This window comes from Balaenoptera borealis (genome assembly GCF_965194805.1).
Source record: "Balaenoptera borealis genome assembly, chromosome: 17".
NCBI lineage: Eukaryota > Metazoa > Chordata > Mammalia > Artiodactyla > Balaenopteridae > Balaenoptera > Balaenoptera borealis.
Window position 1 is genome coordinate 66,046,648 of NC_138876.1, and position 14,082 is coordinate 66,060,729.

General features: G+C 39.8%; 2 protein-coding genes across 7 annotated transcripts in view; one reads left to right on the plus strand and one right to left on the minus strand.

The window, feature by feature from the left end:
• The window catches only part of LOC309614779 (uncharacterized protein C8orf89), a 181,828-nt gene that overhangs the window by 164,622 nt on the left and 3,124 nt on the right, over positions 1-14,082 (plus strand). The gene's annotated exons all lie outside the window — the stretch shown is intronic.
• TERF1 (telomeric repeat binding factor 1) overlaps positions 6,775-14,082 on the minus strand; it is a 37,614-nt gene continuing 30,306 nt past the window's right edge. For all 6 annotated transcript variants that reach the window (XM_082363529.1, XM_082363528.1, XM_082363526.1 and 3 more), the window contains one exon: positions 6,775-8,174. In XM_082363529.1, the coding sequence (XP_082219655.1) occupies positions 8,104-8,174 (71 nt within the window). In that variant the 3' untranslated portion in view covers positions 6,775-8,103. The remainder of the gene's footprint in view (positions 8,175-14,082) is intronic.

Here is a 14,082-nt window from a genome sequence, read left to right on the forward strand (position 1 = left end):
AACAGCAATAAAGCTATGATGTATTTATGGTTCCAACATGTGTTATAATAGTTAGCATATTTGAGTTGTATAAAATCAATTTTTCAAATTACATATTTAGCTTTCAGTACATGGCCATTAATTACTTTCATATTAAAGCATATTTTTATTTCTATTCTTGAGAAGAATTTCATGGGCTAGAAGACATAATATTAAATAATGGTCTTGAAAAGCTTGTTATTAGTTCTAGCAAAGGAAACAGTACAGAACTGAAACATGTAGTCCAAGTGATTAATGAAGAACCAAAAGTTCTATTTTCAGAGATAAAGATCAAAGAATTTAAGACTTCTTTGATATTCCTTTTTAACAAGTATCTTGGGGTCCTTTCCACGGACACTCTACAATGATTTACGGGCCCTAGCATTACTTAATAGGCTGCTTTTCAAAAGTGCACGAGAAAAGTAATTTGAACAAAAATAAATATACCCACTCAGGAAAGAAGGGGAAAGGAATTAGAGGTGGTGATCACTTAGAAAAGTGGAAAAAGAAAAAAATAAGAGAAGGGAAAAGAAAAGAGTAGAAAAAGGAACAAGGTGAACTATAACCTCACTATTCTTTTTTTAGGGCCTTTCTTGCAATGTTTTTATTCAAGAATGTTGCAATTATGCATAAAAAGCCATAGCAATAATTTAAGTTGTTTAGTTCTACTCTGGCATAAGAACTTTAATTAGCCATCTTTTCTAGGTATGCACCAAAATGATGTAAAATAAAACTGGTTCTGCCCTCTAAGAATATTCTAGTGAAGTTTCATACAAATAACTGTAAGTTGACTTAGACAACCTGAGCATTCTGAAGTATAAGCAACCAGGTAATGAGTATATTGAAAGAGAAGTGAAACTTCTAGGTCAAGGTGACAGATGGACATACATGCTTACCTTTTTCCTCAAATCTCATTGAGATTACAGAATTCATGGAAGAGAATAAGTCTATAACATAGATGAGAAGGCGGGAGTGGGAATCAGCCCAGAGATTTTGAAGATTTTTTTTGAAGATTGAAAGCACATGGGATTCTACTGATGGATAAACCAGAATGAAGGGATCATACCCTTTATTTTTTTTTTATAAATTTATTTATATTTTTGGCTGTGTTGGGTCTTCGTTGCTGCGGGCGGGCTTTCTCTAGTTACGGCGAGCGGGGGCTACTCTTTGTTGCGGGTGTGGGCTTCTCATTGCGGTGGCTTCTCTTGTTGCGGAGCACGGGCTCTAGGTACACGGGCTTCAGTAGTTGTGGCATGCCGGCTCAGTAGTTGTGGCACGCAGGCACAGTAGTTGTGGCGCACGGGCTTAGTTGCTCCACAGCATGTGGGATCTTCCCGGACCAGGGCTGGAACCCATGTCCCCTGCATTGGCAGGTGGATTCTTAACCACTACGCCACCAGGGAAGCCCGACCATACCCTTTAAAACATGTAGAAAAGAAGGTGGAATCAGAGGTAAGAGCCATTCTTCTTGGGATGGGGAAGTCCCACCCAGCACAAACAAGGTGAATTTTAAAAATCCCCACCCCTAGAGAAAAACTTGTAAAATTTAAAATCAAGGATAAAGAAAAGACTAAAACCTTCCAGAGAGAGAAAAACAGATTACCTACAAAGGAACAAGAATCCCCATGAGAGACCGCAGTCTTTTCATCAGCGTCAGTGAATACTTGAAGTCTAATAGAGCAGGGGTCCCCAACCCCGGGTATCGGTCTGCGGCCTGTTAGGATCAGTGCCGCACAGCAGGAGGTGAGTGGCAGGCGAGCGAGCGAGGCTTCAGCTGCCACTCGCTCCCCATCGCTCCCCATCGCTCCCCATCACTAGCATTACTGCCTGAACCATCCCCCCCCCACACCCAACCCCCTCCGTAGAAAAATTGTCTTCCACGAAACCAGTCCCTGGTCCCAAAATGTTGGGGACCGCTGTCATAGAGTAAAGCCTCCAAGTTCTGGGTGAGAATAATTTTGAAACTAGCATTTCTATGTAAGTCAAGCTACTAATAAAGTGTGAAGGCAAGATTCAGCCTTTCAGGGGTATAGAGTTCAGAAGCCTTGTGAGATGGTCCTAAATAGGGTATTTTTTTTTTCAATTAAACATGGCAGGTTGAACATATATTTACTTCCTTTACCTTCAAATAAAATTACAGTTAAAGGATTTTTTTTAAAAGACAAAAAATATAATGATAAGGAGATTGAGAGAAAAAGGCTGAAAAGAGATGGTCACAAAATTTCAGGACTAGTAAAGCAGAAGAAAGGAGAAAGCCAAATGTCTACAGGAGGGAATTTCAGTGGGCAAGGTCATTTACAGCACCCTGGAAAGGCTCAGGAACTTAAGGATCCAGATGCTTCCATCAATGGAATGGTTGACAGTTGGTATAAGAAACAGTTAGAGCCTTAGGTGGTTCTGCAGCCAGGCAACAGCTAGACAGAAGGTTTACTCTCTGTAGAGGACTCCAGATTGGAAACACCAGCAACAACTGAGAATGGAGACTAAGTATCTATTCTGAATGGTGACCACCCCCTCCCTAGGTCCCTCATCCAAGTGCTCTGAGAAAACTACTCTCACCTGCTCAAAACAGTTTGCTAGATTCCTCTCTGAGGAAATAGATCATCCAAGAAAATGGCTGTAGGTACCAGCAGCTGCAATAGCCAAGTGCCTGTCCAATCACTACCTTGACCTATGAGCACCCATCAGTGCTCACAGAGCTTCCAACCAGCTTCTTCATACTCATAAATATAAATGGACAGCCCAGTTCAACCAGACATTTGAGGAAAACCATTGACAAAGAAAGAGGGAAACCAAAATTAAACAGAAACAAGCAATATAACAAAACTCAGGGAATAAACACTGCCAGGGTCAGAAGAGATGCAATGATATCAATCATGAAATAAGAACAAAACGTCCTAAATAAGAACATTCAGAGAATTAGAAGCTCTTGTAAATTAAAAAGTTTGATAGTAGATATATGGTATGAAAACTTGGAAGGTAAAGTTTTGTGACACTTTCCCCAGAAAGTAAACAAAAAAAAATTAAAGATATAGAAATTTGGAGACAAAAGATAGGAAATTAGAGGAGTAGTCAAAGAGATCCAACATCTGAGTAATGGGAGTTCCAGAAAGAAAGTGCAAAAAAACCAGAAGGGAGAAAATTAGCAAAGAAATAACACAATAATATTTTTTAGAACTTAGCACAGGGATTTCGGAAGTCACTGAGTGCCTCACTCATTAGTTAAAAAAGAACAAAGCATGTTACCATGAAATTCTAGATCACTGAATACATGGAGGAATCTACAAGCCTCCAGAGAGGAAAAAAAAAAAAAAGTAGGTGACATGAAAAGGCTCAGTAATCAGAATGGTATCAGACTACCTAAAGCAACATCTTGATGCTGATGATGACGGAGCAATGCCTTTGAAATTCTGAGACAAAATGTTTACCAAACTGAAAATTCTATATCCAATAAAATTATTAATCAAATGTGAGGCTAGACAAAGGATATTTTCAGACATGCATGATATAAATATTTTTCACTCTATGCATATTTTCTCAGGAGGTATAGGATGAGATGCTCTAGATAAACGAGAGTTAAAACCAAGAGAGAGGATCCAGGAAACAGGGAATTCAAACCAGGAGAGAGAAGACTGGGATGCCCAGAGCCAAGATAAGGGAGATGTAAGCTTGACAGCTGTGCAGCAAGCTGGGAGGGCAAGCAGACACCAAGGAGTAGGAGGGCTGTCACCAAAACAAAACAACCAAAAAAAAAAAAAAAAAAAACAATGAAATTGGGAATTCCCTGGCGGTCCAGTGGTGAGGACTCGGTGCTCTCACTTCCGTGGCCCAGGGTTCAATCCCTGGTCGGGGAACTAAGATCCCTCAAGCTGCACAGCGTGGCCAGAAAAAAAAAAAAAGTCAATAGAATGACGTATTTCGATGCATTCAGAGGTCTTCAAATTGGTCAGAGAATTTGGAGATAAATAAGTGATGAGTACACACAGCTCAGGTGTAAAGAACAGAGTTATAATACAAACACTGAATATTGGTTTAACCAAAAACTGATGCAAATACGCTGGAAGAACTGGGGAGAAGCATCTGTATGGGTGCAAGTTGTGTGCTTATGGAGGGTGGAGGGGGAGCGCACAAGAGACCTAAAATGTCATCCTATGTAGTGGGGGATCACTAATATAATACTTCACACTGAAAAATAACAAACAGCAGTATAAGCATATTTTTAGTAAGTATAAAAATCAATACTCGAGAAAAGAGCTGAAAGAGTTGAGAATCGCCTTTAGGGAGCAGTGTAATATTATTACTCCTAATTTTACACTCCGTGTAAATTGGAAAAGCCTTGCAGCCATTCACTGGAAACAACTCAGGGACTGAATATAAAAACTGACAATGGGCAGACCTTATAGGACAATTCCAAGCCACAACCTCTGCAGCAATGAGTTTAGAACGCCGAACTAAATCCCCGCAGCTATCTACCCAGAATGGGCAGGACTTGGTCGATGACTGCCAACATCCCTATTTTTGGTCCCTACTTCCAACTCAGGACCAATCAGAGAAAGCCAAATATGTTCCCCCAAACAATCACATAAGATGCCTGCTGCTGGGCTTCCCTGGTGGCGCAGTGGTTAAGAATCCGCCTGCCAATACAGGGGACACAGGTTCGAGCCCTAGTCCAGGAAGATCCCACATGCCGCGGAGCAACTAAGCTGGTGCACCACTGCTACTGAGCCTGCGCTCTAGAGCCCACGAGCCACAACTACCAAAGCCCATGTGCCTAGAGCCCATGCTCTGCAACAAGAGAGGCCACCGCAATGAGAAGCCTGCGCTTCGAAGAGTAGCCCCCGCTCGCCGCAACTAGAAAGCCCGCACGCAGCAACGAAGACCCAATGCAGCCAAAAATTAAATAAATGAATAAATAAATTTATTGAAATAAAAAAAAAGATGCCTGCTGCTAGTCGGCCAGCCTCAGCTTCTTCATGCCAACAATGTCCAATCAGAGAGCACCTGAAGCCTTAGTTTTTCACTAGAAAGCTTCCCCACTGTGAACGTCTGCCTGCACCCCTGCCAAACACAAGTGATGATGGCTGACTCCCTTGCTATAGCAAGCGCTGAATAAACAGCCTGTTTGTTTTCTCTTTTGAGTCGTCTTCGTTTATTTCCACAACTCAACAGCACAACGAATGGCTGTGATAGAATTATACAACATTACTGTATAGAAATGCAAATGAACAAGTACAGCTACATACACGAACATGTTGAAAGAAAAAATGGCAAAGAATACAGAGTATTTCATTTAATTTCCTTAAATCAAAAGGAAAGATACGCTCCCAGCATTGGCAGATTGGCTCTGAGTTGGGGCACTCGCTCAACGCCACCTACAACTCTGCCTTAGCCTCCACCTCCTGCACTTATGAAGCCTGAAGATCACTCAGCCTACAGGCCTAGGGTCCCCCCAGGTCTTTGCTGAGACTGCGTCTAGTCCTGGGCACGCGCCTCGCCTTCTGGATTCCCTGGTTTACTCCAGAGTCCTTCAAAGCCTTAACCCCCCATGTACCTTCCTCTCCAGGCTTTTCAGTCTGTCTGCTGTCCCTGACCCCAGGTAGATGTAGGTAATGTTTTTAAAGCCCTTAAAGAGTTCAGAAGGGGCAAAACAAAGGCAAATCTCTGAACTGAACCCTCAGGGAACTGCCAGGCAGGTCAAAACGCACCACCACAGTCCCGAGCACTGTACTGGCCCTTGCCGAAGCATCAAGCCACACCAAGAACACAAGTCACTTGTCGCCTTAAGCCGGGTAAGCAAAAACACCAAAATCCTCCTACCAAAATTTAGCAGCCTCTTTCTTCATTAAGCGTGTCCCAGTTGTTTTAAGTTTTATTAGATTTGTTTCAAAAAGTTGATTCTAACAGTTTTTGTCAGCTTACTACTTGCCTCAGACGAGGGAAGACTCTTTGGAGCTCCCTACTCCGCCATTTGTCACTCTCTATGTAACCTTTTGAATGATTAAATCTTAGAAATGGAGGGCAGATTAGTGGTTGCCAGGGGTTGGAGGAATGATGGAGAGAGTTGAGTGGCAACAGAAGGGATCCTCACAGTGTTGGAGTATCTTGCCTGTGGTAGATACACGCACCTACACAAATTATAAGTTTTTTGGAATTAAATACACACACTGCACGCACATGGTACAAGACTGGGGAAATCTGGATAAAATTGGTGAATTATATCAATGCCAATATCCTGATGGTGATATACTATAGTTTTACAAATTGACATTGGGGTAAGCTGGAACAAGTGTACAAGGGACCTCTCTATTACTTCCTACAACTATATATGAATCTATAGTTATCTCAACAAATTTCAATTTAAAAATTCAAGATTCAGATTAAAATGAGTAAGTACTAGGAATACAATTACCCAATTTATTTTGCTTTTCTTTTTTATGCACCCACAAGTTATATGATAAAAATCTATGCTTACATAAATCTATAGCAGCTCTTTTAATTAAAGTAAAATAAAATTCCAATCAAGAAAGAACCATATTATAGTATAACTGATAGTGATTTTTTTAGTGGCACATAAAATAACTGGGCATCTTACAGTTAGTATCAACTTAGATTTGATGACTTAGGGTATGTTTGGAATGAGGTTGACCAACTGGTCTATTTTGGCTCATGCTGTCAGCTTTGGCACTAACCATCAAAATGTCTGCAATAAACACGGTGATAGTAACTAGTGGTGTAACAGGACAGACCAAGTCAGGAAACATTATCCACATTTCTATTTATTATACGTATAGGACAACAACTTCAGGAACAATGAGAAAGTAATGTATAAAACTTTAATAAAGAAATACAGATTACAAAATAATCATTTAACTTTTTAAGCAAATGCTTAAGCATTTTCACACATTTGTTAAATAAAGCATACGTAACTCAAAATGCTAAATAATTCTAGTTTTTGACTAAATCCTCTAAAGAATATGCTGGTGAAAACTCAAAACTGTCTAATAAGGTATGCATGATCTTGTTTATTTAGTATTTATCACAGTCGTCAAAATGATCACGGTTAAAGTGGCAGGTGTGGTGGTGGTGGGATGAACTAGGAGACTGGGACTGACATGTATACACTAATATGTATACACTGGATAACTAATGAGAACCTGCTGTATAAAAAAATAAATAAAATTAAATTAAAAAAATTTTTTAAAAATGATCATGGTTAAAACCCATTTAAGCATTTATAGAACACTATTTAGGCCCAATATTTATCTAACTAAATGAAAACATCAGAGAAATTGATATTTATGGTACCAGGTTATAAAGAAGCTTTATTTAAAACCATCTTTGTCAAAGTTTTAACACTAGAACAAAAATCAAATATACCTAAATGAGACATAAGCTATTCTTAGTAGTAGTATAAACTCTGTCCTATGGGTATTACTATTGTCAAGTTTTTTCCTTTATATGAAACTACCGAAAGAAAAATTTAAGTATAACTCACAGATTACTTTGTACATTTATCATTCTATAAGCAAATATCTTAGTAATTAATATATTAAGGCCATAAGTCAAATCATTACTCCTTATGTCAAAGGCCTATTCACTGATTTAGAAACTTCACTTTTATGTGTGTCATGGTGTTGAAATCAGCCCACAGACACAGAATAGGTTAACAGCAATATATTTTTTCTCTTACCAGGCTTGCACTTTTTTTATTGGAACAGGGTTTGGAGGTAGGAGTTTTGAAAGCACTAGGGTTCGAAAAGTTTATTTTTTTATCAGAGTGAAAAGATTCTTAAAGAATACAATGATGGTATATAATCTTGCTCTTACAGCACAAATCCTCATATTAAATGACTGTGCCGCAGAAAAATACTGTAATGCTTTAAACAAAATTTTAAGCTACATTAATGACCACCAAGTTTCAAGCAAAATGCAGTGATCAAAATATTTAACTGTCGTCTCATCAGGCTCTGCAAACACACTCAGTCTTCACTGTCCGAGCATATCAGCTTCAGCTTCTTCATAGTCCTCCATCTGTCTTTCAACATGACGCTTGTTCGGTTGTTGAATTTATAATGTGATAGTATCTTAGACCAATTTCCCTCTCCGTATTTCCTCACGCCAGATCTCAGATTCTTGTCTTCTTCCCAAAGCCACGCCTTTTGATGAAAAGTAAGATAGTTATTCACAGAAACAATTATTATTTTTTCAACTGAGGTATAAATGACAAATAACATTTTATTAGTTTCAGGTGTACAACATAATGATCCAGTATTCATATATACTGTGAAATGATCACCACAATAAGTCTAGTTAACATCCATCAAAAGTAGATAAAAATAGAACAGTTATTCACAGAAACAATTCTTTAAATAACATATCTACTATAAATACAACTTTTTTATCAGTATCATGTTACAATTTCTTAACGATGGAAGAAATTATGTAAACATATCTTAGATTTCTGTTAAGATCTTATTGTGGTGATATTGTCAAGGGTCCTGACTATATTACTGTTCATTTTACATGAACACACTATGGCTCAGCTGCCCAAGATCAGACAGCTACAAAGTGACAGAGCTAAACACAAACCCAATTCATCTGACTTTAAGCCCACACTGTCTCTTAAGATGCTTTTCTACAACTGTTAATAGATGAGAGATATGTAGGATTCACAAATACCAACGAGAACTTATGAATATTTAATTCTTCCCTAATGAACTCAGTGAAAACCCTGTTCTATGTTGGGCAAAGTACACACACACATAAAACTCAAATCTTCTCTAAAACAGATTTTTGAGAACTAACACAAACTAGTTAAAAAAACACTATTTTGTTTTTGGAGAAAATGACTGAAGAATTTTAAAAGTCAAATTCAGTATTATACACAGAAGAAGATTACTGACACCTGGCATTTGTTATAGGTGACCAACTAATTACTCCTTCTGCTGACATGCTAAGGAGCAATATGATCATCTGAGTGATTATTTACCGTTTCTGAACTATGAATAACTTCCCCAGCTGACTCACATTTGCTTTAAAAATCCATTCATCATCAGTCACAAGAAGGCAAATACTGTAAGATTTCACTTACATGAGGTATCTAGAGTAGTCAAATTCCCAGAAACAGAAAGTAGAACGGTGGCTGCCAGCGAATGGGAGGAGGAGGGGGAATGGGGAGCTGTCTTATGAGTCTAGTGTTTCAGTTTTGCAAGGCGAAAAAGTTCCGGAAGTTGTTGCACAACAACGTGAATGCATTTAATGCCAGTCAATCATACACTTAAAAATGATTAAGGTGATAAGTTTTATGCTATGTTTTACTACAAGTAAATAAAATTTTTAAAATGAGCAAAGGACTTGAGTAGACAATTCTCCAAAACAGATATACAAATGGCCAATAAGCACTTGAAAAAAATGCTCAACATCACTAATCATTAGGGAAGTGCAAATCCAAACCACCAGGAAATGTCACCTCAAACCCATTAGGATGTCCACCATCAAAAAAACTAGAGGGCTTCCCTGGTGGCGCAGTGGTTGAGAATCTGCCTGCTAATGCAGGGGACACGGGTTCAAGCCCTGGTCTGGGAAGATCCCACATGCCGCGGAGCAACTAGGCCCGTGAGCCACAACTACTGAGCCTGCGCATCTGGAACCTGTGCTCCGCAACAAGAGAGGCTGCGACAGTGAGAGGCCTGCGCACCGCGATGAAGAGTGGCCCCCGCTTGCCACAACTAGAGAAAGCCCTCGCACAGAAACGAAGACCCAACACAGCCAAAAATAAATAAATAAAAAAATAAAAAATATAAAAAAAACTAGAAAATAATAGGTGTTGGCGAGGATGAGAAACTGGAACTCACGTGCTGTTAATGGGAATGAACAACTGTGTGACTGCTAGGGAAAATAGTATGGTGGTTCCTCAAAAATTAAAAGTACCACATGACCCAATTCTACTTGTGGGTACATATCCAAAAGAACTGAAAGCAGAGACTTGAAGAGAAATTTGTACACCCCTGTTGATAGCAGTATTACACGTAATAGCCAAAAGGTGGAAGCAACCTAAATGTCCACTGATGGAGAACTGCATAAGCAAAATGTGGTATATAAATATGAGACATTATTCAGCCTTAAAAAAGGAAGAAAACGCTGAGACGTACTACAATGTAAATGAATCTTGAGGACATTATGCTAAGTGAAACAAGTCAAACACAAAAGAACAAATACTGTAGGATTCCACTTATATGAGGTACCTAAAACAGTCAGATTCAGAGACAGAAAGTAGAAAAGTTGGTTGCCAGAGGCTTGGGGGGAGGGACGAATGCGGAGTTATTGTTTAATGGGTACAGAGTTTTATTTATTTATTTTTTAAAATTTACTTATTTATTTATTTATTTTTGGCTGTGTTGGGTCTTCGTTTCTGTGCGAGGGCTTTCTCCAGTTGTGGCGAGCGGGGACCACTCTTCATCGCGGTGCGCAGGCCTCTCACCATCGCGGCCTCTCTTGTTGCGGAGCACAGGCTCCAGACGCGCAGCCTCAGTAGTTGTGGCTCACGGGCCCAGTTGCTCCGCGGCATGTGGGATCTTCCCAGACCAGGGCTCGAACCCGTGTCCCCTGCATTGGCAGGCAGATTCTCAACCACTGCGCCACCAGGGAAGCCCCGGGTACAGAGTTTTAGTTTTGCAAGATAAAAAGAGCTCCGTGGATACATAGTGGTAATGGGAGCACAAGAAGTGTTTAATGCCACTGAACGATACATTTTAAAATGGCTAGGATGGCAAATTTTGTTTTGTGTATTTTATTATAATTAAAGAAAAAAAAGAATCCAGCTCAGCTGTCTGATACACTATCAAAGAGAACCTCCAGATGCTTGTAGACAAACGTGAGATGAAAACTATCTTGTGTATGGCTCAGGGCCATAAGACTGGCAGTGTCCGTGTCCATCACTATACCTCTTGCGGGTCTGAGCCGCCACCTATCAGCAACTGTGCTGCCTACAAGGGCACAGCTAATCAACCTCTAGACAAATAACATTTTTTTGCGGTATGGCAAAAAAGAAAAAAAAAAAAAGATAATGTATTTCAGGACACAAGCAAAAACTGTGCCCTTAGTACTATTCTCTTTTGTCTTTTGCTTTATTTGAAAAATAAAAAATAAAATCAACTAAGAGAATCATAACAACCCTAGCCATGCCCATAACTCAAGATACAAACAGCATACAACAAATTAAAATGCACCAATCTTTTCTTTCCGTAAGGTTAAAAAGTTTATATAACTTATACTTAAAAAATTGTGTATCATTTCTAGTGCCTTTTAGAGGAAAAAACAATGATTTGATAATGCTTTAAAAATGGTATTTACTTACACCAATGGAATCCTTGGGTCTAGTGCTATGTCAGTAAATGGCAGAAGCATTTTACAGTTTCTGATCTGTTGAAATGTACACATTCCAGCCTAGTTTGGCCTATTTTTAAAGCCTGATTTGGTGTGAATAATCAAGTAGAAAATCTAAACTTGGATAATATGTAGTGAGCAACTACCTTTCACTGGTCCAGATAAATCATTTCAAAGACCTCTATTTTAGATCATAAATAGTAAGTCTATACTTTTTTTTTTTAACTTTTGGCTACACCCCACGGCATGTGGGACCTTAGTTCCCAACAAGGGATTGAACCCACGCCCCCTGCATTGGAAGGCGGAGTCTTAACCACTGCACCGCCAGGGAAGTACCAGTAAGTCTATACTTTGGAGAAGGAATTTTTTCTCACAAGGCCACCGGGTAAGCTCTAGGCTTGCTCTACTGCCTTCTGCATAGATGACTTGGTGACTCAAAGGTGTGCCCCTACTTGCCCCCTTCACTTCCCTCAGATGATGGGGAGCCAGAGCTAAGGGCCCATCGCTTTCCCATGATGCAAGACCTTCCGATTGGCTACTTTGCTCAGGAATATGGAGTTCTCAGCCTGTGATGCTGAGGAGGCTGCTGGAGGCCCAGTGGTGCCAGAGGCTTAAGTGTTCCAGAAACCAAGAACCAGAGTGTTCCCCAAACAGAAAGAAACCCTGTGTGTGTCTCTGAGACTAGAATCTGCCAGTTTTCTAACATTTACTTTCTGCCTCAGAGGAAAGATATAGGAGGCAAACATAATCACATAAAAAAGCAGCTGGATTTAGAGATCTGATTCCTAGTCTTCACTGTAAACCACATATTTCTGTGGAGTCATAACTGAATATTATATATTGGCACCATCCAACTCAGGACATTTCTTCCCACAGGCCAACTGGATTCTTTCCCCTAAACAAGAAGTTTTTATACTGAGCAGACGCTGTGTCACGATTGTGGCTGTGCAGTTCTTACATCCTCTAAACTTCACAGGTTCATAAAACAGGAAGAAGTAAACCATCAGTCTGAAAGTACAGTCCGCTCCCCCCATTGTTTGCAGTAATGTATGGAAGTTATTTTAAACAGTGTGCCCTTGTGTTGCTCAAATCTAGCTGGCCCACCAACCCAGGTTCCATGTTTAAACATCAACTGACTGTGAGAAGGGGCTTTGGAAGAGCTTTATAAACTGAAATATCCTTCCATTTCATCACTCAGATTCCTGAATAGGAGTTGGGAATAATGCCTTTTCATCTTTCTTATCCTCTCTTTTTTCTCTTACTGTGAAAAATAACAGTCAACCTCAAGTCACACATTGGACCCATTGCCTGCTGAGACAGGATAGTGGGTTTCTTGGTCACACCTGTGTAGGTGCTCAATGCAGTATAGACATGTTTTAAAATAAAACATGATGTACATTAAAAAGTGATATCATTTGTAATTTTAAAAATATTGTATCGTAATTCCCATTACATACCATCTACGGGAAAAAAGTCTTTATTGTAGAAAGGTACTTACTTTCTTCTTGAATAAATTTACAAAAGGAAGGCCTCTTTTCAAATTGTGATGAGGCAGGCAAAAATATCTTTGTCTGTTTAACATACAAATGCAGCAAGAAGAAACTGTCCAAGAAGAAACTGTGCAAGACTACTGCAATAAAAAGTTTTAAAGAACCAAAATCTCAACACAAAGTAAGATAAAATCATTCACTCATCTGAAACAAATTATCCCACCAAAAAGCCAACAGTGGAAAGCTAAAAATAAATCCAGACACAGAATTCTTTTTTCACATATTAAATAGTGATAGACGATATCACCTGTATTCTATGTTATGTAGTTGATATTCCATATTTCATTTCAAATACATAAAAAGACAGAAACTTTTCTTGATATATATCTATAAATAAAACCTATAATCCCATTTAGAATTGTTGCCAGAAGAACAACAGGGAAAGATAAAATGTATGAGGCAGAGACTTCCGGATTTTAGACCAACCTGGAGAGCTTGGAAATATCACCCCAGTCCTCACAACAAGAAAAAAGGTGAACAAACTGAAAAGTCAACAACTCTTCCTAGATCCGTCAAAAAATTAATGTCACAGGGCAAACAGAGAGGTGGATACAGAGAATCATAGCTTACTGGAAGCAGAAGGCCAGGAGAAGCAGCTCACAGCTGGGGCCAGTACTGGGAGGAATATTTAACTGTGATGGACAAATTGAGGGAGGCTCATTGTGAACAAGCTTGAGTTAAAAACTCCACGGGCCCAATCTTAGGGGGCCCACAAACTTGTGAGTTTTCTCTCCAAAAGCCCCACCAGGTTCTCAGGGTGAAGATGACAGAATAATCTCCTCCTGCTTCTAGCAGGGGGAGGAGGAAAATACCCATTTCAAAATACATCCAGAGCATTCTGTTCTCATTAACAAAGCCTGCCCTCGGACTTCCCTGGTGGCGCAGTGGTTAAGAATCCGCCTGCCAATGCAGGGGACACGGGTTCGAGCCCTGGTCCGGGAAGATCCCACATGCCGCGGAGCAACTAAGCCCGTGCACCACAGCTACTGAGCCTGCACTCTAGAGCCCACGAGCCACAACTACTGAAGCCTGTGTGCCTAGAGCTCGGCTCCTCAAGATAAGTAACTGCAATGAGAAGCCTGCACACTGCAAGGAAGGGTAGCCCCTGCTCACCACAACTAGAGAAAGC